The following is a 26,060-nucleotide window of genomic DNA, read 5'->3' on the forward strand; positions in this document are numbered from 1 at the left end:
AGTGCATTTTATTGCGAGAAAAGCAGTTAATATGAGCTAGCTACCATGACAAATACTTTTTTGGTGCTATAACACAAAATTGTGCATTCTAATGCAAGAAAAGCAGTTAATATGAGCTAGCTAACATGACAAATACTATTTTGGTGCGATAACACAAAATTGTGCCTTCTAGCACGAGAAAATCAGTTAATATGAGCTAGCTAACATGACAAATACTTTTTGGCCGCTATAACACAAACTTGTTCATTCTAGCGTGAGAAAAGCAGTTAATATGAGCTAGCTAACATGACAAATACTTTTTTGGCGCTATAACACCAAATTGTGCATTTTATTGCGAGAAAAGCAGATAATATATGATAGCTAACATGACAAATACTTTTTGGCCGCTATAACACAAAATAGTGCATTTTATTGCGAGAAAAGCAGTTAATATGAGCTAGCTACCATGACAAATACTTTTTTGGCGCTATAACACAAAATTGTGCATTCTAATGCAAGAAAAGCAGTTAATATGAGCTAGCTAACATGACAAATACTATTTTGGTGCGATAACACAAAATTGTGCCTTCTAGCACGAGAAAATCAGTTAATATGAGCTAGCTAACATGACAAATACTTTTTGGCCGCTATAACACAAACTTGTTCATTCTAGTGAGAAAAGCAGTTAATATGAGCTAGCTAACATGACAAATACTTTTTTGGCGCTATAACACCAAATTGTGCATTTTATTGCGAGAAAAGCAGTTAATATATGATAGCTAACATGACAAATACTTTTTGGCCGCTATAACACAAACTTGTTCATTCTAGTGTGAGAAAAGCAGTTAATATGAGCTAGCTAACATGACAAATACTTTTTTGGCGCTATAACACAAAATAGTGCATTCTAGTGCGAGAAAAGCAGTTAATATGACAAATACTTTTTTGGCGCTATAACACAAAATTGTGCCTTCTAGCACGAGAAAATCAGTTAATATGAGCTAGCTAACATGACAAATACTTTTTTGGCGCTATAACACCAAATTGTGCATTTTATTGCGAGAAAAGCAGTTAATATATGATAGCTAACATGACAAAAACTTTTTTGGCGCTATAACACAAAATTGTGCATTCTAGCGTGAGAAAAACAGTTAATATGAGCTAGCTAACATGACAAATACTTTTGGCGCGATAACACAAAATTGTGTATTCTAGCACGAGAAAAGCAGTTAATATGAGCTAACATGAAAAATATTTTTTGCCGCTATAACACAAAATTGTGCATTCTAGTGTGAGAAAACCAGTCGATATGAGCTAGCTAACATGACAAATACTTTTTTTGGTGCTATAACACAAAATTGTGCATTCTAGTGCAAGAAAAGCAGTTAATATGAGCGAGCTAACATGACAAATACTTTTTTGGCGCTAGTGCATTCTAGTGTGAGAAAAGCAGTTAATATGAGCTAGCTAACATGACAAATACTCTTTTGGCACTATAACACAAAATTGTGCATTCCAGTGCGAGAAAAGCAGCTAATATGAGCTAGCAAACATGACAAATACTTTTTTGGCGCTATAACACAAAATAGTGCATTTTATTGTGAGAAAAGCAGTTAATATATGATAGCTAACATGACAAATACTTTTTTGTCGCAATAGTCTTCACAAAAAAAAAAACGCAACAGTGTTCCATTTACACAACTGATATATATATTAACCCAGCCACAGCAATATTATTACTGTAGCAGCTAACGTGAAAAAAAAATTATTTCACGGACTAACATGACGCGTCAGTAACTGCTCCACTCACAGACAGAAGAGTGGATACCTAGCTCTCAGTTTCTCGACAAGACTCAACAAGATGCTCGTTTGCTGTCAGCATTTTTTTACCTGAGGACTGGAGAAAACGTCTTGTGCTGGAAGACACAGCCATCCCAAGGAGACATCGTAAGTAGGCTTTTTTTTTGCCAAAAACTATACAATATTGTCCAACTCTTAATTTTTGATCCCAATATCAATAACATGACATATCTCCTTTGGTGGAAAGAACACACGTTTTGTATATAGCATTTTTTAATTTCATGATCTGGAAAAAAAATCTGATACGATAAACCGATTTTTGATCAGGCCGATAATTATCAGACATCCCTAATCGTACGTGTTGTCGCTGTATCTATGCTGTTGTTGTTGCCGGAACTAGCATAAGTATGTGTATCAATGCGTCGAGGAAAGAATTTTCGGTAGTGTTTTAAATCATCAAAATACGACAAGATACTGCAACTATTACATATTATCATCAGTGTACGTGTTAATGCATGAGCACAACATTTTTTTTTAGAGGGGTTAATAGTAGAAATAGATGTATCCCAATGACATGCATTGTTAGCTGGCTTGTATTAACTAGTTTTCTACTATGTGTTCATGTTTCACATAAGGATTGCGAATGATGACCAAAAGAACTACACCCTCCAAATGTGTAAATATTTTTCGATCATGACCAACTCTCCAATTGAACATTTCTCTTCTGCAGAAGTTAATATATAATATATATATATGTTCAATATTCTTCATATTTTGCTTTACTTATAATGTAGTGGACTTATTGCCTATTCTGATCAATATACTGAACAAAAAAGCCTCCCGCCATCTTATTTGTTTCGACTCTCCACCCCTAGTGTTGTCCCAGGAGGGCGCTCCCCGCCTTCCCCTCTCTGTCTGCGCTCTCATTTCAAACGTCTAAACAAAATATAACCTCTCCGCAGGCTCCTGAGACCTCGCAATTCTCATCTCTGGGAATTCCAGCCGGCTTTCATGGGGATGGAAGCCCAGGAGGCCTCGGCGTCAAACATGCCACATGACTCACCGGCTGGAGTCCACCCTGGCTGGGGGGGTAATTGGTTTATCCCGCCGCCTGGTCCGCTTTCCCATGTGGGCCACTGCTGTGTGGAGGCCCGGGGGTACAATATGAGAACAGCGTGAGACCCTCCAGTGGGGAGTGTCCATTGAGTTCTCCTGCTATAGAGAGATGGAGCAGGGATGGAGGAGCACAAAGATGGAGCAAAGATGTCTTCTTGGCTTTGAAAACCTGCTGCTGGCTGAATTTGGGGTTGAAAGTGAGAAGTAATTGAGTTTTGGCCCAAGTAAAAAAAAAACAATTGAAGGGGGAGGAGTTTTTTTTCGTTTTGTTTTTTAATTTTAATATAATTCCTATCACTCATGTGCATGCCAACCATCTGCCTGAATACTTGATTCATGTTCCCATGGTCTTAGAATAGAATTTCCTGCAGTGCCTATAAAAAATAGGGATGTCCTATAATTATCGGCCTGATATCAGCCTGTTATCAGTATCACATTTTTTCTTTATCATGAAAACGTCATTCCACCACAGGAGATGTCATGTTACACATATCGGTTTCGGAAATTGAAAGTTGGACAATATCGACATATTGGTTTTCTGCAACAAAAAAAAACAATATCAGACCTCCCTAATAAAAAAGTATTAACCGGTTAGATATTTCAAATCTTTTATTGATTATCAATGAAATCATTGTCAGTGTATTATTGGTCAAATACCGGCATAATTTAAAATATATATGAAAAAACAACCGCATAAGTATTCATCCTAATTGTGCAGTCTTTATTGCTCTGTGGTTCTACCATATCTTACTTATTGGGTGGAAATATGGGCTAATAACTATAAAAGCAATCTTCACTCGCTAAATGTACTGCAAAAAAGGTCAGTCAGGTCATGCCACCTACAGAGAACATACTAACTCCTTATTTCTAAAATCACAATATGCTAGGACTACGTTAAAAAGCCATAGCATTTCAGTATGTGGAATCAAACTATGGAATGGATTGAGTAAGACCCTCAAACAATGCACAACGATGAGCCAATTCAAGAAACAATACAAGCAGTTGATGTTTGCTAAATACAAGGATGAAGAGTCTTGAACCAGTCATGATGTGCTCTACATATCACTATATTGACACTTACTATGGTACCCATTATGTCATTGGATGGTCATATCACCTCGGACTTCGGTACGTGACAAAAAAAAACTATTAGGAAAGCAGGAAGTGAACAAATGTAACAGTTACTGATTGTAAAAGTACCAGATGGAGGGGTAGGATTTAATAAGCTTTGCTTCTTCCTACTCCTTTTGGACATGTGGAACTGTGAACGTGATGCATTCAATTGTAATCTGATGCATGTTCAAATGAAATAAAACCATTACCATACCATAATTCTTCAAAATCCAGTTAGCTGATGCCTTCAGTGTCATGGTGATTGTGTCATTGTGATTGGTTCATTAGTATTCCTGCTACAATTATGACGTCAATACAGATACAGAAGATAATTGAAGACTTTAGGACAAGAGATGGCTACAAAAGGATGCGGTTAAATCCGTGATTAAACTGAGTGGTCAGGCAGGAAGGAAGGGAGGGAGGCCGCCAAGATGCCCGATAAAAAAAACGAAAAAAAACAAACAGCTGACATTGTGCAAACCACCGCTAGATGGAGACAGTGCTCAAATATTGACGGATGGGCCAGTCTTTTTTTTTCCTCTTAATTTGAAACGGAGCTATGTTGTTGCAAACCACTTCACGAAAAATGCTGAAATTATTAGTTACAGGTGCTTAACACGACATTCAAAATCGGCTTAGCTGCTTAACAGTACTTAAGTCCCAAAGTACAACAGTCGTGGGCTCTATGAACAAAGCATTTATTCCTTTGCAAAAGTCCAGAGGTCACTAGGCAGGAGTCCTATAGGAGTTTTTACATCATGGCCACTTGTAATAAGAATCGAGATAAGGCCGATAAGACTGAGGAGTGCCGCCAATGACACATACAAACACTTTTCCTGAGCATCATGTGCTCTGCAAATAAACAGGAAGGACTGCTTTAAAAAAACTGTTTTGATTCTTACCGTTTTGAAGCAGCTTGTAGCATAAAGGATGAACCCTTCAGGGGCAGGGAGCCAGGTGGGAAACAAGAGCTGCAATCAGCCGCTGATTGAAAGCACCTGGAGACATTTCATAAATTACTCGCCCTTATTTTTATTTATTTAACTTTATGCAATACGCTTGTCAATCATTATTTTATTGCGTATTTTATGACTTTCAAGTTAAAAAGGAATTACTACGTAGTATTGAATATAAAAATGTTTGTTGTTTGTATTGCGCTACTGCATTACCTCATTATATACGCTTGCACTGATTGATTGCGCTCATTTTCGTGGTCAGTTTTAGGTACAAATGTACTATGAAACAGTTAAATAATATTATATTAATATATTCTAATGACTCATAACCCATAATACACTCGAACACGCGTGACCATTATTATTTTTTAAGGCTGACTTTCTGATGCCGCTTTTTCATTGGATTTGACTTGAAGACGTACCTAATGAATTGTCTCTGCCGTGCAGAGGCATCACGTGACGTCACACATTGTAGCCTACAGTAGGGAAGTACCGTCGTTACTTCCTCCTTTGTGCTTCACTACCACCTCGCTAGTACGCTGCCTTCACTGACATGTTGTCAGTTGTTCAAGGGTGACACAAGTCCTTCCACCTTATTTCCCGCTTCGGACTTGTTCTGGGAGTTCCTACCGAGCAGGGAAGAGGGAGGTTTTTTGTGCCACAATGGCTAACGTCACTTTTTGGAAGCACGGTCTTTGAAAACTTCCACGGAGGTGTTACTTTGTTGGTTTTGTTTAATTGAAAGGGGGGACCCAGAGGACGAGAAACATGAAAAAACAATTTAACCGTATGAGGCAACTTGCCAACCAAACAGTCGGAAGGTGAGTGTTTTTTTATCATAAAATGTTGTGTTTTAATGGCAGTCATTTTGTATTCTTTGTGGGCGGGGTCGTAAGGCTACTTTTATCAAGTCAAAGCTAACTGTTGCTAAAACTGTTGTAGTTTATTAGATTTCTGTGTTTGATAACCTTGTTAATTTGTATACTTGATTGGTTGATGTGTTTATTAGGTGCCCATTGTAATGTAATTTAAATGCTCAGTTTGTATTGACACTGTCAGAAATACCATTCATTTATCTGTTTGTCATTGTACTTGGTGTTTGTATTGTTGCTCATACATCATAGGTGGGCAACTGAAACCTCAAAGCAGCTGTAACAACTGTTACAAAACATTCAACATTTGTTTTTTTACATTACATTTACATTATATGTTGTGTTAGCAGCAGTCAAGCAATTACTGCTTGAATAATAACATAACACATTACAGACACAGAACCTTTCTCTATGTCCATCACTGATACATAAAATGCACCATGTGACATCAGAGCACAGTTTTGTGCAAATTGTACAACAAAGATGGAAGCCTGTGTTCATGCAATCACTGCAAGCATGGAACTAAGCAAGAACTGTTGAAACTGAGAATTTTTGTATATTTGTGTGGTCAAGGGCCTTGGTTCACAATCTCTGTTCCTGTACATCCCAAAGGTGTTTGATGGGGTTGAGGCCAGAGCTCTTGTAATTGTACATCGGTATTTCCTGCTGGCCCCCCCATAGGGCAGGGGTGTCAAACTCGCTGGAGAAACTGCAGTGTCCTGGACCCACCGTTGACACATGTGTCATCAAAAGAAACAGCCTTTGCCTCCATTTGTTGCTGCATTGGCTGTAATGTTGTTTTCCAAAAGTCTTCCTTACCAACTAACATGTGCCTCTGGCTCGGGATTCTTTACATTCATTCCTCAATATGTTGCGGAAGAGTAGTAAAACTTTACCGTCACGCCCACAGACATACATCAAGTGGAGTGTGTGTAACAGTGCTAACATTGGTCATGATGTTGTTTTTTTAAATGACGTGGTAGTATCTCTATTTGGCTCAGGCAGGGTCAGTTGGCCACAGAGGGATTGTGTCGAGTCAGCGTTTTGTGGCTGTTTTTCACCCAGGGACGCAGTGAAAAGCAGCTTGTGGGCCACTGAGGGGTGTTCCAGTAAAAAAGGCAACCAGTTTAATTGAATGGAAACATTATTTACATTAGATAACATAGCAGAGATTAGTGCACAACTTCATTTCTGTACCCACACAGCTTGTTTTGCTGCATGTTTTTGGCTTGTTGGCTCACATTGTATTAAGTGTATTCTTAGAACAATGGCAGCTGGTCAGGGTCACGCTCTGCTGCAGGTATTACTGATAGAGATCAACATATTGAGCACACACCTTTTTCCTGCCGAGCTGAAGCAATCGGATGTGGAAAGCAATTATTATGTGATTTGAACATTGACTGGAAGCTCACATTTGGTCCATAGCTTGCTATTAAAGTGGTGGGGGTGGGTTGGGGCTTTCCATACGCTTACACAAGGTCAGAGGTTTGACATGAAACTCGCTGGTCAAAAACGAATCAGAAGATTTCATGGGAGGTGCAGCAGCTTGAGAAAAATAATGATTTTAAAAACCTTCTAAAAGGCAAAAGGAATCAATCTGTCTAGGACAGTACATTCTATATTTCTTCTTAGGTTTCATTTCATACATCATACAACAGCAATAACGTACCTATAAAGAGGGTTAATTGATCCCAGTGAGGCTCCACAGTGTTAGCCTGTACTGGGAGGAAGGAGGTCTGTAGAGATCATACAAGCCACAACATTAGGCACACATGTTCAATGACATGCATGTTTTTGTGTCTCAAATGCATCATTTTATTTTAAATAATCCCATCAATTTTTGTTTTGGCACCTCAAACCCCCCAAATGCTAGGTGGCACACCTGTCCGCAAACACACACACTGTGGTGACTTTTAAAAATGAATCTCATAGATCTTTTAAAAGCTGTGATCTTTAAAAGTGTGATAGAGAAAGTCATATGCACATTATTTTATTTTTCATGTCAGGTGGTACCACCGTTTTTTACATTTTTTTTTTTTTTTTACATCAAAAGCACTTTATTAAAGTAACTAATAGCAGCAGCATCAAATACTGTTTAATTTGAAATTAGTTACAAATGTCATTTAAAACTATAACATCGTAATTTCCATTGTTAAATACATTACACACTTAAGTCTTCACAATTATTAATATCATATTTGTAGATGCCACTGTCAAGTCAGGAAAACCCATCACACCGTCTCAAATATGCCCGTGAATATTCTCATTCATCCAGGTTATTGTATTCTCTATATAGGATCCTATCTAGTCCGACTGGTGTGTGTCCCACCAAGTCTTTGGCCATGAACTAGACTAGAGCTATCCTATCAAGTCTGACTGGTGTATGTCCCACCCAGTCTTTGAGTATGAACTAGACTAGTGTCGTCCTATCTAGTCCGACTGGTGTGTGTCCCACCAAGTCTTTGAGCGTGAACTAGACTAGAGCTGTCCTATCTAGTCTGACTGGTGTGTGTGTTCCGCCTAGTCTTTGAGCATGAACTAGACTAGTGCTGTCCTATCGAGTCTGACTAGTGTGTGTCCCACCCAGTCTGAGTATGAACTAGATGAGGGCTGTCCTATCTAGTCCAACAGGTGTGTGTCCCACCAAGTCTCTGAGCATGAACTAGACTACAGCTGTCCTATCTAGTCTGACTAGTGTGTGTCCCACCCAGTCTTTGAGTATGAACTAGACTAGAGCTGTCCTATCTAATCTGACTGGTGTGTGTGTTCCACCTAGTCTTTGAGCATGAACTACACTAGCGCTGTCCTATCTAGTCTGACTGGTGTGTGTCCCACCAAGTCTATGAGAATTAACTAGACTAGAGCTGTCCTCAAAATGATCACAAAGCCGGAGTCTCTTAATTAGGAATTAGAAAACTAGGAATGATTTACTATGTATTGTTACAATTTAATTTGTTAAATTCAGTAAGCAGTAAGTAGTCAGTTTTTTATATGATAATTTAAAAATGGAGTAGTTACCATTGACATTATCAAATCCTGCCATTCTGTTACTGTCCCTCACATGGCGTGGCCTGTTTTTGACGAGGCTCAATGGGAAAATAATAATAGAATATTAGTCATACTGTGTTGTCATAGTTCAGCCCTAATTTTTAGCATTCCTTTGAGAGGCTTCGGACAAGTGATGTCATCACTGTGAATGTTCCTGATACACCAACAAGCCACTTGACAACCTCCACCATGCTTCACACGCTCTCCATGTCCTGTTGCCATAACAAACACAAGTGACACAACAGGAAGTGTGTGTCTGTGTTGGGACATGTTGGAAGAATCTGATAGCTCCATCATAGAAAGGAGCTTCATGCTGAGTGTGCGACTTATTCAGGCAAACACTGTTTAACTTATCAAGTGTATCATGTGCACACTGCAGACAGGTTAGGCTGGCTTGCTGTGTAAGCATATATATATATATATATATATATATATATATATATATATATATATATATAGTATATATATATATAAGCTGTGTGTATGCAGCAAGTTAAGTTTTGTTTCAGAAAATGTGACAAAGTGCAACAACAATGTTATGTATGGTGTTGTATTCATACTAAATAATTTTATTGTCATTTCACAGGGCTGAGAAGACCGAGGTGCTGAGTGATGATCTTCTTCAGGTAAAAATGCCATGTTGATTTTATGACTGTGTGTTTTTCTCACCCACAAATACTGCCAGTTGTGTGTCAGACTATTCTGGATGATGAAGGTCAATATTTGGTGATTTAATGACAAGCAGTGTGCTGTCATGAGACTGCAGTTGTATGACATTAAAACCTCCCATCAAACCCAAAACTAAGAATGCCAGAGCTATTCATGTGATTCTTGTTGGTTAGTTAGTTTTTGTAAATGGTGTATTTATACACAGAGCGTCTATTTACCTAAACTGCAAAGAAGATTGTATAAGAAGTGTATATATAGAGAGAAGTATAAACAATCAACTGAGAAACATCATAAACTCTTGACTGCAAGAGAGTCACTGGCACAGACCGCTACATGTACATCACCAATAAATGGAGATTGACCTCCAGTTGTATAAAAGTATTGCCGTGCAATGTCGGTCTGATGCCGGTCTTAAAGCTGCATAAACCCCTCCAAAATGCAACAACAGAGCAAAGAAGGCAACTCCCATACTACATACCGTATGTCATACAGTATATCACAATATACTTGTTGGCAAACAAATTAGAAGGCAACTCTTTCAATAACGTGAAGCTTCATAGATTCTTTATCTACTTGCTAATTTCCTGTACATAGCTGCTACTATATGTTAGTGGATTAAGCGTTATTGTTATTTCATTCCAGCTATCTTAGCAGGTAAGAGAGAAAATACCGTATTCTCCGAACAATAAGTTACACCAGGGGTCTCAAACACGCGGCCCGCAGGCCAAATGTGGCCCGCAGGACACTAGTTTGAGGCCCCCGCCTTGATATGAAATTTTAATGTTAGTGCGGCCCGCGCAAGTTTGATATGGATGCTGATCATGTACCCAGAAAAAATTATTATGTTTGATTAATGTTCATGATAAAGGTTAAATAACTGTTAATAGTTATCCTCCCTATCCGTGTGGAAGTGGTAAGTTTTTGGCTATTTAAGTTTAAAGGAAATAACTTGGAGGCTACCGTTTAGGTCGCTAGCTCTCTAGTTTGCGAGTTAGCATGTGTCTCAGAGACCCTGCAGTTGCGCAATATGTTGTAAATAAAAAAAGTATAAATGTGACTATAGTCGTGTTTTGTCATGTCTACAGGGCTCTAATAATGCTTTGTTAATTTTAATCTGAAAAAAATAATTTGTCTACCCACCAACTATATGTGGTTTCTTAAGTTTTTATTATTTGCCGTTTTATTATTATTATATTTATTTATTTATTACTGATTGATTGATTTTCTTTATTCTTGATTTGTTCATTTATTTTTCATCTTATTTTGTGTAGAAAAATAAAAAGTAAGATATTTGAGAACAGTGGAATGTTTTATCAGAGCTTTTCTTGTAGAAAATTGGAACCAAAGCGAAGTTTTTTAAATTTTTTTGTTTTTAATAAATGTGTGGTTTTTGTGGCCCAGTCTCACCCAGACCTGAGCTCCAGTGGCCCCCAAGTAAATTGAGTTTGAGACCCCTGGTTTAGAACATTCAGAGATACAGTCTCCTATCTCATTTTAAACTTATTATGGACAGCTTTGTTAGCTCAGTCAAAGAGGTAAAATTGACGTTTCAGTTGTTCTTGAAAAGTCAAATATGGAAGTCCTTTTTCCTCCGTCTGCTAAAGTCATCATCAAGTCTCAAGGCAAGACTTGGAATGACACCATCATGGCGAGTCTTTCATTCAGGGTTTGGCAGCTGTGGGAGGAGACTTTTGTGGTTTTCCACTAAAGGCAAATCCAGGCAATGTTGTGCTATCTTCAAATCACACTACTTGTGTGTCAGTGGGGGATGGGACTGACATCACCGCTTGGAAAAAAGTACTTGCAGAAAGCGAGCTCATCCAGACAAGAAGGGAGATGATGAGTAATTCTTGGTGATCAACCTCTGTTCTGTCTAGTAATTATGCTAACTTGATGGTAAACCCGTAGAAAGAGAAGGCAAGGCATTCGCTTGTCCTCTTGAATGTCAGGAGCTTTGTGCTGCTGAGTTGGACATTCCTGCAGTAAGGAATGTAAGCGGCAGTGCGGTGGAAGTGTCGGAATCACTGCTTCATCAGTCATCTATTATAGAGTCATTATTCTCTTTTTAGCTCCTTTCCAGTCTTCCAAACCGAAGCAGTAAAAAGACAAATTTCCCTCCAGTTTTTTTTTCTTTCCAGCACGCTCCTGCAAACCCTTCCCAGAGGCCTCCGAAATGTGAAATTTGACGCTCTGCTTTCCATTCCGTAGTAGTTGTAGTCTTCTCCCTTTTGCTTTTCTAGTGTTTTTGTGCCGACTGAGGCGATGATCCTGTTTGGACATGTCCTGCTTGAGTTGGGACACATGTTTTTTAACATCTGTAGCATATTGTTGCTGATGCTATATGTTTAGCACTTATCAAATAAATAGTTGGTAGGAATAAATTCCACAGCGACATCACTATATAAATAGTACTTAATGGTACTTGATGGACGTAATGGTAAATTTGAATGTTACTTTACGATAAGAGACTTGCGACTTGTGTGGCTTTTATTGGCAAAGTTCTATGTAATAAACATAAATTTTATTTATAGCAATGTATACACAAGTGTGATATCTAATGTAGAGAGGAACCTCCGTTAGCGTCTGCCCTGGTTAGCATGTTTTTTTTTTTCAAATGTATGCTAAAATTTTGCCTTGATTTGGGTACATTTTCCTGTTAGCGTACAATATGGCGTGCGTATCGTATTACTGATATGCTGTGTGAGTCCAACTATCTTCAGAAATGTATTTTTATCACAAAGTTGCTAAAAAAATGGCTGCCATGTTGCCTGTCTATGATGTCATTAGTGGTTGACTCTAAAAAATGTTAAAACACGGCTTTATACTTTTACATGCACAAAAAATAAATACATGTAAATCAATGATGAAAGGGATAAAGTAACATATAAGATGACTTTTATCTTTATCGAATACATGACTGCTCAAAAACACAATATGGCAGCGACACACCACAGGACAACATCTACCTGTTTTGTCAGAAGTTATTTCTCATTCAATAGTGTTTCTAATTTTCCTTATCAAAATGCTGGGAACTTTGAAGTAGCAGTAGCTGTAGTAATTCTACACTTGATCAAACCTACGTAAGATCAAAACACTGTTGCTGCATAAAAATTCAAAACATGATATTAAAATCCACTTCATTACCATTCACTACTTCTCGAATCTGCACTCTAAGCATCATGGGAACTGTAGTTATTTTAGCCATAAATTTGCTGCATCTTTGTTTAAGTTGGAGGGTTCATAGTGAAAAGAGCATCTGCTTATAAAAGTCAGCCTTAAATTTACCCTACATAGTCATTCATTATTCATAAGTATCCTGTATCGTATAGTGTATAATTTTAAAAAGGTTTTTTGGGCTAACATTTTTGGCTTTCTGGAAGGTATTAGTTGGATTTAAATTATTTCTTATGGGAAAATGGTTTGGGTCAGAGCCGGACCTCCTGAAGGAAATAATGCCACGAATAGGGCTGGATGATATATTGATATTTTCTATTGATATTTCTGTTAAGCACGATATCAAAAACAAGCATATTGTTCATATCGATATATACTGGATTTGATGCGCAGGTCTCATGTTTCAAGATGGCGCCGTCCGAGTGCAAGCTAGTTACGACAGCTCTCTTGCAGCGTTTTTAGTGTTTAATAGTGCTTTATTTATTACTTTCTTATTGGTTTGTGTCATACCGACTCCTTAAGCAAGTGTGCAACTATGGATGTTCATCTTATTACGTTTGTAGCTTGCCGCTTGCGCAATTGTTGACACTCTGGAGCAGCTGTTAGCATCCCTTCGCTACGTCAAATGATCGGATATCCCCGCGAAAATATGGAGGTCGAGAGGCTGCACAGCGGGAGTGAACGGCGAAAAAGACTGCATCAAGCATGTTTACTGTCTGCCGTCATGGGGAACGTGAGATGGAAGCGCTAACGGCGTTAACCCGGTTGCAGAGACAACCGTGAGTGCAGATTGAACAGTATATTTTCCTTTTTCTATATTTATTTTAAAAAGATAATAGAATAAGAATATAATTTATTTACTCGAATATTTTTTACATTTTAATAAAACTGCACTCCTATTCGGCTTTGACTTTTGTCTAAACTCTAAAAAAATATCGATATATATATATCGTAACATTGATATTCTACCTAAATATATCGGGATATGAGTTTTGGTCCATATCGCCCAGCCCTAGCCACTAACCAAGGTTCCACTCTATATGCTAGCTAGGTTCTGAAATGCTGTTAAGTCAACTTTACTTAGTTGGCTATTCCATCTGGTTGCTGTTCTTTCCTTTGCTGCTAAGTCAAGCTAATTAGGCACAGGTATCACTATTGTTTCCCACCTAGCAGGTAGATTATTTCTGTTCAAATTCATTCAGAAGTTGGGTTTTAGTTTCTGTCAGCTATGTTGCTATCATGCTACTGATCATAGTGGAACAGAAGTGTGCCTGTTACCTGTGCCTCCATCTGTGCTTGTTGGACATTACATATTTTAACTGTCGTGGGTCAAAGGGCATCAGCGGTTTCTCCACACTTACAGCTGTTTGCAGACAGGGGATTTGAATAACCATATTGTAAACCTTTGGACAGTTTTGTAGGTAAGGCAGGAGAGATTGTCTGTGTTCTGTTAATTGTTAAATTGCCCACTCCACAAGGCTGTATTTTGTAAAAATCCAAACTATTTTCCCCATAAAAGTAGTCTAGAATTGAATAATGAAAATTGAGGAACCGATTTGCCACCAATCTATCACGTTGGCACTTTTTTTTTGTCTGTAGTTTCCCATTTTGTGTGAAGAAGTGATGAAAAAAAGTCTGTTTCAAGGTCAAACTATGACCCAAAAAGTGTAAAGATATGTTGACCACTCTTAATATAGAAGTAGGAATTGTAAAATACTAACAACAATAAAACAGTCAGTCAGTCAGTCTTCACCTTTTAATGACAAAGTTGAAATAATTTAGATTAAAAATGTTTAGCATCACAGTCTAATGTTAAAATACGCTCCTAGCTAGTTGTTGCATTAGGTTCTTCTTTTAACACTCACTGTTGAGGCCAGAACAAGTTGCAAAAATCCAAAGAAAAAGTCCCAAAACCCATGATGATTTTCCCTTTTTTCTTGTCTTTAATGGTTTCACTTTAACGAGTGAAGACTTATTTTGTAACACACTGCCCCCTGTTGAGCTGGAGTGTAGATACAAGCATGCTTTCTGTGTTCTTGATGTTTTTCCTGTTCAAATGTACTCCATGGAAGAAGTAGGTCCTTGGATGCTTGAGTCACACTGCAGACCTGCTAAAAAGGTCTGAGTCTAATTTCAAATATGTTTGTCCTAAACCACAGACATGACATTTTGTACAGTGAACGTGTTTTTCTTGGAATACTCGGGTCAGCACTCATCAGCACCAGACAATGGGATCACCCGGTTCACTCCAGACCCGCCAACACTGCAGTCTGTCAGGCCACTGTACTTTCTTTCTGGCCCCTGTTAGAGATCCAAGTCTGGATCCGATCGAGCTATCAAACGAAAGACAAGACAGACTCTCCTGTGTCAACCTGAGCTAACGGTGAGATAATCATTTGGATCCAGACAGGGGAATCCAGCTGTGGTTTGGCGTCAGAAAGGACTAAAAGTTATAGAGAACTTGCAAAAAGATGAGATCTCAAGATGAGAGAATCCCACACATAATGAGGCGCCCACGTAGCTGCATTGTTTATTTTGAAACAGGAAGAGGAAGTGTGCTCTTAGATGATGCCATCTTGGTCAGATGGAAGTTCAAAAAGATGCTAATGAAGGAGTCCTCTCTCAGGGGAATTTAGTAGCATTTTTATAGAAAAACAAGAAAACACCATATGCTGTGGTTAGTGGATAAACAAACACATTGTATTGCTGACAGTGTTTCCTTGTAGGTTCCCAAAATAAACAGCAATAAAGTAGCTATCTTTATTTGTTTACAATTACTATATATATTTTTAAGGCTGTAACACACAGACTATTATGTTCTAGGGCTGTATAGACATGGTATATACTCAAAGAAAGACTTTTCATCAGAAAGAAACAGCTTTTTGTGATACATTTCAAGCATAAGTTTCACTTGGACACAAATGTAGCCATATATATTTAGCCAAAATATGTATATAAAAAACTATGCCACAACATAAACAGCACAAAAGTGAAGTGTGTGTGCATGTGTAAGAATGCATTCAAATTTCCCCTCTGCGTAATGTCAACAAAGATTTCACTTTTGGTTTTCACTTTCTGGTTGTTGTGCAGTGTGTATTGTGATGGTAAAGTTACAGGCAGTGTTCTTATAAAAGGCAGTGGTGCACCTTGTGGCAATTTTGTTGCCTTAAAACTGCACCAAACATGCTCTCTTTTATTGTAGAGTTGTGTCATCTCTTTTTGCCTTCAAATGCCTCAGCCTGTTTTTTAGTTGTCTGTTGCATCACCACACAAGGGGAACACCAATCCACAATCCCCCTTTTTCAATAAAAACAAGAATAGGATGGAAAGTTGACAGATGGATGTGAAATGGAGAAGCATCTGTGTTTGCATTTGGAGCCCTCACCTGCTTCCTCGAGGATGAAACTGTTTAAACACAGCGCTGTCTCTGTATGTGACAGGGTGTTAATGCGTGTGTTGTGTTCACACTCAGATCGAGAGGCGCATGGAACTGGTGCGCTTGATGTCGCACAACACGCACAAGAAGCTGGCGTCCTGTCTGCAGGGTCAGCTGGGCACAGACTCGGAGAAAAGACACGTAAGTAATGCAGTAGTCTTTCAACACTCTCCTGTACACACCCTTCCACAGCACTATGGCAACATGTTGCACAATCAACACTTGGAAGAATGACTCAAAGATGCCGGAGTAGAAGGCAGCATATTGCATAACAAAGTACGCTTTGTTTGGATATGTCACTGACAAGAACATGCTATCTTGTGCAATGAACACAAAGTTTCTCTGCTGTGTAAGACAAATGTTTTACAAACACATACAGAAGGGGGGTTATTTTGGTTTTGTGGTTATGGACATAAAAATGCATACCTCACCAGTAACTAATGCACATATGCCATGATGCTATTGATGTTATTCATAATGAATAATATATATAATAGAACCATTGGCCAGTGTTGGAAATCTGCTTTTTTAGTTCAGTGACTACTTTAGCTACACTTATCAATGTAAAATCACCATTGTATTACTGAAATATTGGTCTGCTAACACAATGTATTGATACTTAAACGTACTCAGTCACTCAAAGCTAGTGCACAGGCACATGAGAAGCTATCCACAGTTAGCAGTCATGGGGGTAGGAATGGGTACAATATAGTATGTTCAAATGCCAGTGCCCCCATTGCAGTACCTACAGTAATCATAACGGACAACCATACAGATTATGGTTCATTGCCTTTGTTAAATGGTAGTTTAGATAGAATTGATAAAAATGCCAAAATACTGTATAAGCCATAGTTGGGGAGGGGTACAGTAGTACAGTAAGCCTGTGTTTATTTGGTACCAGATCCAACCGTGCTAAGTGAATTTCCACAAAGTAGGATTTCTTCTTCATACATGGAATATTTTTGTAGTTGTAAATATGTCCTGGACGTGTGCACAGGAAGTGACGTCAGGGTTTCAGAGTTTTTGCTGGAATATGGCCACAACCGTAGCGCATGTTATCATTGTGATTATTATATTATCGTCATTGTGCCGAAATAAGCCATACAAGACATAAATAAGAATCGTTCTTGTGTGTGTTACAATAAATATGTTCCCTCGAGGAGCAGAGTGCGTGCCGGACAGAAAGTGAGGTTGGGGGTTCAGAGTTGAGTTTCAGCTTGCAGTGGGTTAATGCTGCAACAGTAACCTGTGTTTTTATTAGGGATTTTTTTGGTATTATTAGGGATTATTATTATTATTATTAGGGTATTATTGTTCCTGTTGTGAGATAATTCAAACCTGCAATAAAAGGCTGTTGTTCCGATGTCGCACAGAACATTACAGTAACATTGACACCTACTGACCACTGTACTCGTTGCATCCTCTTCTGTTGTCTTCTGAATGCCTTAGAATTAATTTTGCCATTTTTATGCTTGGAAATGCTTAATTTAATATTCAATGACAAAATAGCATGATTAATATTTTTGAAAAACTGTCATAATGTACAGGTTATTGCGTTGCCTTTTTTTGTGTGTGTGACTTTATATTATTATGTTTGTTTAGAAAAAGCTGCCCTTGAATGCACTTTCCCAGGCCATGCAAGAGGGCGGCACACAGTTAGGCTACGAGAGTCTGATTGGGTGAGAAATGAAATACTGAAATACTTTAGCTATTCTTTGAGTGCAGTGATTGTAGGATCTAACTTATTTTTGTATTTATACATAAACAGCAAGATGATGGATGTGTGCGGCGAGGCAGAGAGCAAGTTAGCCACGGAACTGATGGTGCATGAAGTGCAGATCGAGAGGGACATCATGGATCCTCTCAACCAGCTTGCTGAGGTACACATTAGCTACACGTGTAATCCTACTGAAGTACATGATTTGACTCCCACATGTTCTCCTGCTGTGATCTCTCACAGGTTGAGATCCCTAACATATTAAAACAGCGGAAGCAACTCGCCAAACTGGTCCTGGACTATGACTCTGCCAAGACAAGGTCCACAAAACTTATTTTCTTCTTAATTGTTGACTTTTGCAATATGTTGTCGTATTACCTTAGATTATGAGGCTATGAGACTGTTTTGCATATCTTTATATGATTTGTTCTTGTTATGAAGGTGGCTCCAGGCTTTCAAGTCTAACAACCAGGCCATGGCCGCTAAGGTGGACTCCCTCAAGGACGAGATGGACGAGACACTCAACAAAGTAGAAATATGCAAAGTATGTTTATTACATGAAACAACCTTATGATCATAGTTAAGGCAGTTGAAGCTCTTTAATGCATCTAGACTTTTAAAAATGTTCTTCCTCAGGACCAGCTATCGGCTGACATGTATAACTTTGCATCCAAAGAAGGAGAATATGCACGCTATTATCTCATGGTGAGGGTAGAGCAAAGCAGCAAAAAAGATTCATGTGATGCCAGTTTTGATCCACATTAATGTTTGGCCATGTGTTCCAGTTATTAGAGGCTCAGGCTGACTACCACAGAAGGTCTCTGGCGGCTCTGGAAGAAGTTATACCGACTATACAATTACAGCAAGGTAAGCAGCAATGCATGTTGTAACAAAAGCAATCATAAATACAGAGATCTTTACGAGGAGGGTGGAGGAGAAAAACTACACAAAAACGTTTAGTTTAGCTACGTTTAGCTACACTTCCTTCTTGTCTTTGCAGATTCCTGGACAGAGCAGCCTGCGTTCGGCATGGCGCTGGAGGAGCATTTGAAGCGTAGCAACCGAGACATCGCTCTGCCCATTGAGGCCTGTGTCATGATGCTGCTGGAGACTGGGATGAAGGAAGAGGTATGGAGAAAAGGTCTCAACTGGATGGAGAATTGTACAGGCCCACTCATACATTTGAGCCCAGCATGCTTAATGATAGCCACCACTTTGCATTATCAAAATAATGTCAAGAGAGTTGAAGTGATGGCCGTGAAAGCTGGCAGGTTGAGTGTGCTTTCAGTCCGGAAACATCTGTGGCTAGAGCACAACACAGAGGCTGAACTCTTTCACTGCAGTGCATCCTACTGGACAACTACATGATTGCACTCCGACACTACTAACTCTACGTCCCCACCTTGCAGGGTCTGTTCAGAATAGCAGCCGGAGCTTCAAAGCTAAAAAAACTGAAAGCCGCTCTGGACTGTTCCACTTCCCAGCTTGAAGAGTTCTACTCCGACCCCCATGCCGTCGCCGGTAAAGACAGCCTTTAGTTTCTTTTATGGCCCCACAAAAAGGTGAAACCTTTTGCATTTGTTTACACACAGGAGCCCTCAAGTCTTACCTTAGGGAACTTCCTGAACCTCTCATGACTTTTGGACTGTACGATGAGTGGACGCAGGCATCCAAGTAACAATACACACACGTACACAACACCAGTGGGTTCCCATAGTCAAGTGGTAACTCTGGGAACTGTATTTTCAGTGTGCCTGACCCTGACAAGAGACTTCAGGCTTTGTGGGTGACATGTAACAGTTTACCAAAGACTCACAAAGCCAACCTCAGGTAGGAGCTGCCTTCTATACATAAATAAGACAATATAATAAGCATGCGATTGAATGAATACTTGTAGGTACCTGGTGAAGTTTCTAGCCAAACTAGCTCTAGACAGTGACGTCAACAAGATGACTCCCAGCAACATCGCCATCGTCCTGGGACCCAACCTGCTCTGGACAAAAACAGAAGGGTAAGAACTTGGCACAGGCAAAGTTTGACACGGCGCTCCAGCTGACTCGTTTTATCGCTCTCAGGACGCTGGCAGAAATGGCTGCGGCGACATCGGTCCACGTAGTCGCCATCATTGAGCCCATCATCCAACACGCTGATTGGTTCTTTCCTGAAGGTAATAGCAGCTAACAAAATGTATGTTTCAAAACGAAGCTGTACTTTCATATGTAGAGTAATCCCTCGTCACCTCACGGTTTTGAATTTCGCTCCTTCACTTTCAGGGTTTTCCAAAAATAATACCTAAATCATGCTCTTTTGTGGCTAAGTATGACCTGTTTCTAGAAAAAACTCAAAACAAAACGCATACAAGTAAAATACAAATGGAAAGCATCAAGAGTTAAGTGTTCTACACTGATCACTAGATGTCAGGATTATGCCAAGTCAAGCCCCTGACATCACTTCCTGTCCCTTGCACTAGAACACATTTACACACACAGAAGTACGAGTCTTATTTAATTTTATTCTGAATGCTATATTGGGTACTATGAATGTAAAGGTGGCTATAGGGGTGTTATTTCATGCCAGGAGAGCTCTAGTGTTAAATGTAAACATCCATTCATTTTCTACCGCTTTTCCTCACGAGGGTCGCGGTGGATGCTGGAGCCTATCCCAGCTGTCTTCTGGCGAGAGGTGGGGTACACCCTGGACTGGTCGCCAGCCAAACACAGGGGACATATAGACAAACAACCATTCACACTCACTATGGACAATTTGGAGTCGCCAATTAACCTAGCATGTGTTTGGAATGTGGGAGGAAACCAGAGTACTCGGAGAAAACCCACACATGCATGGGGAGAACATGCAAACTTCACACAGAGATGGCCGAGGGTGGAATTGAACCCTGGTCTCCTAGCTGTGAGGTTAGGGTTAGGGTTAACCACTCGTGCGCCGTGCAGTCCGAAGTACGAGTCTTATTTTATTTTATTCTGTATGCTATATTGGGTAATATGAATGTAAAGGTGGCTATAGGGGTGTTATTTCATGCCAGGAGGGCTCTAATGTTAAATGTAAACATTACTACAAAAATAAACAAACTGATACTTTGCGGAAATTCACTTATGGTTGTGTCAGGAACAAAATAACGTGGGATCGTCACGACCACTAACATTCAAAACATTCAAACATGTAATAAGCCAACTAGCAGGAGAAGCTAATGTAGCATTTTACATGTTGACTCCGCACTTTTTGTCCAACACCACACAGATGGGGGGTGCAAGACTGGTCAGAAAATGTATAAAGTCCTTTCTACACAAAAGCTAGCAGCAATGGGACAAAGTAGAAACCTACCAAAGTTAAACGCAGCAAAGCATCTCCTGTTTTTTCTTCTTGGCACTGTTGTCCTTTCAGGAAAAGGTTTAGCAAAAAGGCAACACACATCATGTGTCATGCTGTCTCTAACTGAAAACATGTAGGTAGGACAAACGTAGAAGTACAACCACAATGTATTTCACCAGGCATCATGACGTTGGAGGTAGACAGTGTAGGTCAGTCATTAGATGACATCAGGGTTCCTTTGGCGCTGCGTCACACCTGTTTTTTTTTCTGTACAGAGGTGGACTTCAACGTGTCGGGCATGTTCGCCATGCCCACCCACCCCTCGACGCCAGACTCCGAGAGGAAGCGCCCCGGCGGCGTGGCGGGGCATGACGGGGACGGCGCCACTCAACCTCCCCGTAAAGACAGGTACCTGTCCCGCGCCAACCTCAGCCTCAGCCTGCCGCTCCCCCTCCAATCCCGCCCCAAGACACCCAACAGGCAGGATTCACGGGGTCCGGCGGTGTCGGCTCATTATGTAGTGGCAGACGAGTCCATCACAGTCACTGAAACCCCCCCTGAAGATCTGCCTAGTCCAAAGTTCCAGGCTGTGCTGTAGTCCCTGGTAGTTTTAGTGGCTTTCTTCATTTGGCATTATGTGCTTCTATTGTGTGTACGTGTGTCATCGCCTTTGTTTCCAATTAAAGCTTAGGTCATACTGCAGGTTGCTGGTTCTGTGTGGGATTCCTGGCATCTCTCTGTCCCTGCGGCCATTTTGGTTCTTAATGTATACATTTTTTCAAGCTAGGTCCTTCCAACTCAGGAGGCGTCATCTGTCTGGGTGTTGTCTTACAAGTGTGTGTGTGGTTTGCCTCCCCCCTCTCACTTCCATAGCACTGTTAAACATCCGGAGCCCAGCCCACGTAGAGCCGGCACCACTATTAGAAAGCAGCCACAGCAAACCTCACCCACCTTCCAGCCCCCACTGGAACCTGTCTCATTTGAGCCCCAGCCCCAAGCGGCGACCCCAGAGGTCGAGCAGCTGAGTTCGGCCGATGGCGGTCCGGGTGCTGCTGCTGCTGGGGCCCAGCGGGTAGCCAGTATGCAACCTCAATGCGTCACCCAGCTCAGCGCAGAGGAGAGCAGGTAAGGAGCGAGCTGAGGTCGCTGCAAATTACACCCGCAACGCCGCCTGCTCAGTCCAACCAATCAGGATCTCCCTCCTCGCCCCCTTTTTGTTGTCGGAATTCAACAAATTCAAAAACCTTTTTTTTTTTTTTTTTTTTACAGGTGATGTTTACTACTTCCTTCTTCCTTCTCAGCTTTCAATAAGCCTGCTGCTGTTTTGTGACAATGTCTGATCCTGCATGACTTTTAAAAAAAATAACAAATGTTGCATCCTCTTATGTTGTTGTCTCAAGATCTAACCTGCCAGCTTGGTATTTGTAGCATCGTGCATGTAGCACACTGTGCATCAAATGTAGTCACACACACAGTGCATATACTTATTTGGACCTCCTATGTCTACAGCCCAGGCCAGGAGCCGGCGTCCACCCCACCTCCACAGAGGAATGGTTCAGTCCATCTTACAACAGGAACCCCGCAGTCCCAGGGCGGGTCCAGGGGGCCCAGTCCTCACATGGCCCGCAGAGGTGAGAGACAATTAGTCCCCTCATTTGGTTGGTAATATTAATTATATAGTAGAAATAGAATATACAGTACATGTTTAGGGATTTAAAATAGTTTTGAAATAATTACATGTAATATCAAATTTAGTTTTAAACCTACTAAAAAAGCAAAAACAAAATACTAATTTATGGCATATTTACTCCAATAGACTGTTTGTTTGCACTAGTAAATGCCTTTTCAATTCAAATAAGGGCGTGATAAATGTACTAATATAATATATTTTCCTCTTTGTTGCCAAAGGAACCAAGAAACAGGCACCAGCTCCACCCAAGCAAGCCAGCCCCTTCGCATCCCAGTCCAGCAACCACACACCCGGGCCCGCTCACCACCCGCCCATCACGCCCCGACGCCACCCGGGAAAAGAGAGCCCCATCCACGCTCCGAGCCACCCTCCGCCTCAGCCGCCCCCACCCCAGCAGGCTGAGCAGGATCCCTCGCCGCCCAGGACGCCAACCCCGCCGGGCACCCCGCCTCATGACGGACCCCAATCCCACCCGCTGACCTCCTACCACTCCTTATCTCTCCCTCGCCCCTCTCGGCCAGCGCCCAAGCCACGGCCCCGGCCTAACATGCCGCCGCCTCCCCAACCTGCGGTCAGCGACGGTGGAATCTTCAGCTCCGCTTCCAAGTTCATCACAGGTAAACCCTCCGCCCCGACATACCATAGTCATACCATACCATAGTAAGAACACAATAACTGCCCTTACGTTGCATTGGCACACTTCTAATTACAGTAATTACTGTGCTTCTATGGTTTGGGGCTACATGCTATAATACATTCAACATTTGTATTCTCTGAATTATAATCATACAAATATCAAATTACAATTTTATTCATTTAAATACACATACAATTAAATATGTACACACCACATATATATGCAATTTATAATGTACATAAAAAAAGACACATATACTAAACATCTTTGTGCCCTGCTGATGTTCACGTGTCTGGCTTTGGGTTTCATTGCGTGGTGTTGCTGCACACGCTCTGTGGGACTGTGGATGATTTGTGAAGCATGACAGGATGTGTGTGTGTGTGTGTGTGTGTGTGTGTGTAACATTGCAGATGTCTGAGGTGGCGGCCTGCCTGTTAAGACGGGCTTTGCAAGGCAGGCGATGGTAAGATTCCAACTGGCTGACATGTGATGCTTGCATGTGTGTGTGTTGCTGCAGGTGTTGGCTTTGCATATTTACATACAGTACGTGCTTTTTTTTTCTAGTTACCCAGCATAGACGATGGAAAGCGTGCATGCACGGTTTTGTCCCGCTATTTAACCCACCTGCCCACAGAAACTAACACTTAGTTTAGTTTGTAACGTGTGACGAAACTAAAACTGTGTGTACGGGTGTACTAGATAGTAATGACACATTTCATTAAGCCTTTTGTCATCTGATGTGTTAGACAGTGGCCTGGTCATAAAGGGGATCGGGCGAGCCTGGATCCCGGAGGTGACGGTGAACCAACAAGAGCAGCCCCCTGCTGGTCAAGAACCCACCCAGGACCAACCGCCACCAATGCTGGACCCCAGCACGCAGAGAGAGAGCACCTGCCTGTGAGCCTTCCATGAGGTCATGCTTTATTTTTGCTATTTTGAAAATAGGCAATCTGCTACAAGTCTGACAACAGGCGTAATACTAAATAATAGTATTTATTATTATCATGAATCTATTTAACAATGATGTGCATTTGAAATAGAAAGGACCAAAGAAATAACAAAAGGTAAATTTGATGCTGTTTGGCTTTTATGATGGTTGGCATTGACCAAATCTTCAGGCAAACGTGCAATATGAACTGCACTTTGTCTTCCACTGGCACATACTTGGGGTCTGGTCGTTCTTGGGGTACAACATACACTTTGAATAGATTTTACTCTAAATTACCTGGAGGGTATTTGTATTCTTAATGGCCTTGTTTATTTAAAAATAGTATTGTCAATGCTGGTAAATGACAGATCCCCATCCAGCTCATAGCTTTGACCAAATGTATCTAAACCAAGGTGTTCCCCTTTTATACATCCCGTTTCTTGGCGGCACTTGCTACGTTTGTGCAGATATGACATCCCGGTGTTGCTGCATCCATGATTAAAGACTCAAGATGTTACAATCTTGTCAGAGTACTTTTTTTTTGTGGGGGGGGGTCATTTAACATTATTTCAAATCATCTGCTAAGCTGTACAGTAACTACCATATTTATTCAAATAGTACATGTACATATACACACATGCGCGCACGTGCACATATACACACATGCGCGCGCACGTGCACATATACACACATGCGCGCGCACGTGCACATATACGCGCACGTGCACATATACACATATACGCGCACGTGCACATATACACATATACGCGCACGTGCACATATACACATATACGCGCACGTGCACATATACACATATGCGCGCGCGCACGTGCACATATACACATATGCGCGCGCGCACGTGCACATATACACATGCGCGCGCACGTGCACATATACACATATGCACGCGCACGTGCACATATACACATATGCATGCGCACGTGCACATATACACATATGCACGCGCACGTGCACATATACACATATGCACGCGCACGTGCACATATACACATATACACATATGCGCGCGCGCACACACATGCGCGTGCGCACACACATGCGCACACACACGCGCGTGCGCACACACATGCGCGTGCGCACACACATGCGCGTGCGCACACACATGCGCGTGCGCACATGCGCACACACACGCGCGTGCGCGCACACACGCACGTGCGCACACACACACGTGCACATATTCACACATGCGCGCATACACACACGTGCACATATACACACATGCGCGCATACACACACACGTGCACATATACACACATGCGCGCATACACACACACGTGCACACACACACGTGCACATATACACATATGCGTGCGCACACACACATGTGCACATATACACACATGCGCGCATACACACACACGTGCACATATACACACATGCGCGCATACACACACGTGCACATATACACATATGCGCGCGCACACACACACACACACACACATATACACACATGCGCGCACACACACACGTGCACATATACACACGCGCATGCACGCGTGCAGGTGTGTGTATGCGCACGTGCACATACACACACGTGCACATACAAGCACACGTGCACACACACGCATAACCACGTG

The 26,060-nt window shown here is 41.0% G+C and overlaps 1 protein-coding gene across 3 annotated transcripts; it reads left to right on the forward strand.

Moving 5' to 3' along the window:
• Positions 1 to 5,454: 5,454 nt before the first annotated feature.
• arhgap17b (Rho GTPase activating protein 17b) lies at positions 5,455 to 24,968 on the forward strand. Of its 3 annotated transcripts, XM_058049014.2 has the most exons (21): positions 5,455 to 5,785; positions 9,471 to 9,510; positions 16,200 to 16,304; positions 17,766 to 17,842; positions 17,932 to 18,043; positions 18,124 to 18,200; positions 18,322 to 18,424; positions 18,517 to 18,585; positions 18,666 to 18,747; positions 18,881 to 19,008; positions 19,290 to 19,401; positions 19,473 to 19,554; positions 19,630 to 19,710; positions 19,778 to 19,891; positions 19,956 to 20,047; positions 21,483 to 21,615; positions 22,081 to 22,332; positions 22,717 to 22,838; positions 23,116 to 23,514; positions 23,945 to 23,997; positions 24,281 to 24,430. In XM_058049014.2, the coding sequence occupies exons 1-20, from the start codon at positions 5,733 to 5,735 to the stop codon at positions 23,950 to 23,952; spliced, it is 2,241 nt and encodes a 746-aa protein (XP_057904997.2). In that variant the 5' UTR covers positions 5,455 to 5,732; the 3' UTR covers positions 23,953 to 23,997; positions 24,281 to 24,430. The 3 variants fall into 3 exon arrangements, with proteins under 3 accessions (XP_057904997.2, XP_057904996.2, XP_057904998.2); XM_058049013.2 differs by lacking the exon at positions 23,945 to 23,997 and having other exon boundaries at positions 5,457 to 5,785; positions 24,281 to 24,968; XM_058049015.2 differs by lacking the exons at positions 22,081 to 22,332; positions 23,945 to 23,997 and having other exon boundaries at positions 5,460 to 5,785; positions 24,281 to 24,968.
• Positions 24,969 to 26,060: the final 1,092 nt, after the last annotated feature.

This window comes from Doryrhamphus excisus, linkage group LG16 (genome assembly GCF_037039965.1).
Source record: "Doryrhamphus excisus strain RoL-2023G ecotype Guam linkage group LG16, RoL_Dexc_Guam_v1.1, whole genome shotgun sequence".
Taxonomy (NCBI): domain Eukaryota; kingdom Metazoa; phylum Chordata; class Actinopteri; order Syngnathiformes; family Syngnathidae; genus Doryrhamphus; species Doryrhamphus excisus.

Bases quoted from the DNA above. Each gene is read 5' to 3' on its own strand.
- arhgap17b (XM_058049013.2), top strand. From the start codon at position 5,733: ATGAAAAAACAATTTAACCGTATGAGGCAACTTGCCAACCAAACAGTC. The intron at 5,786-9,470 runs GTGAGTGTTTTT...GTCATTTCACAG, and splicing joins GCCAACCAAACAGTCGGAAG to GGCTGAGAAGACCGAGGTGC. The intron at 19,892-19,955 runs GTAAGAACTTGG...TATCGCTCTCAG, and splicing joins CTCTGGACAAAAACAGAAGG to GACGCTGGCAGAAATGGCTG.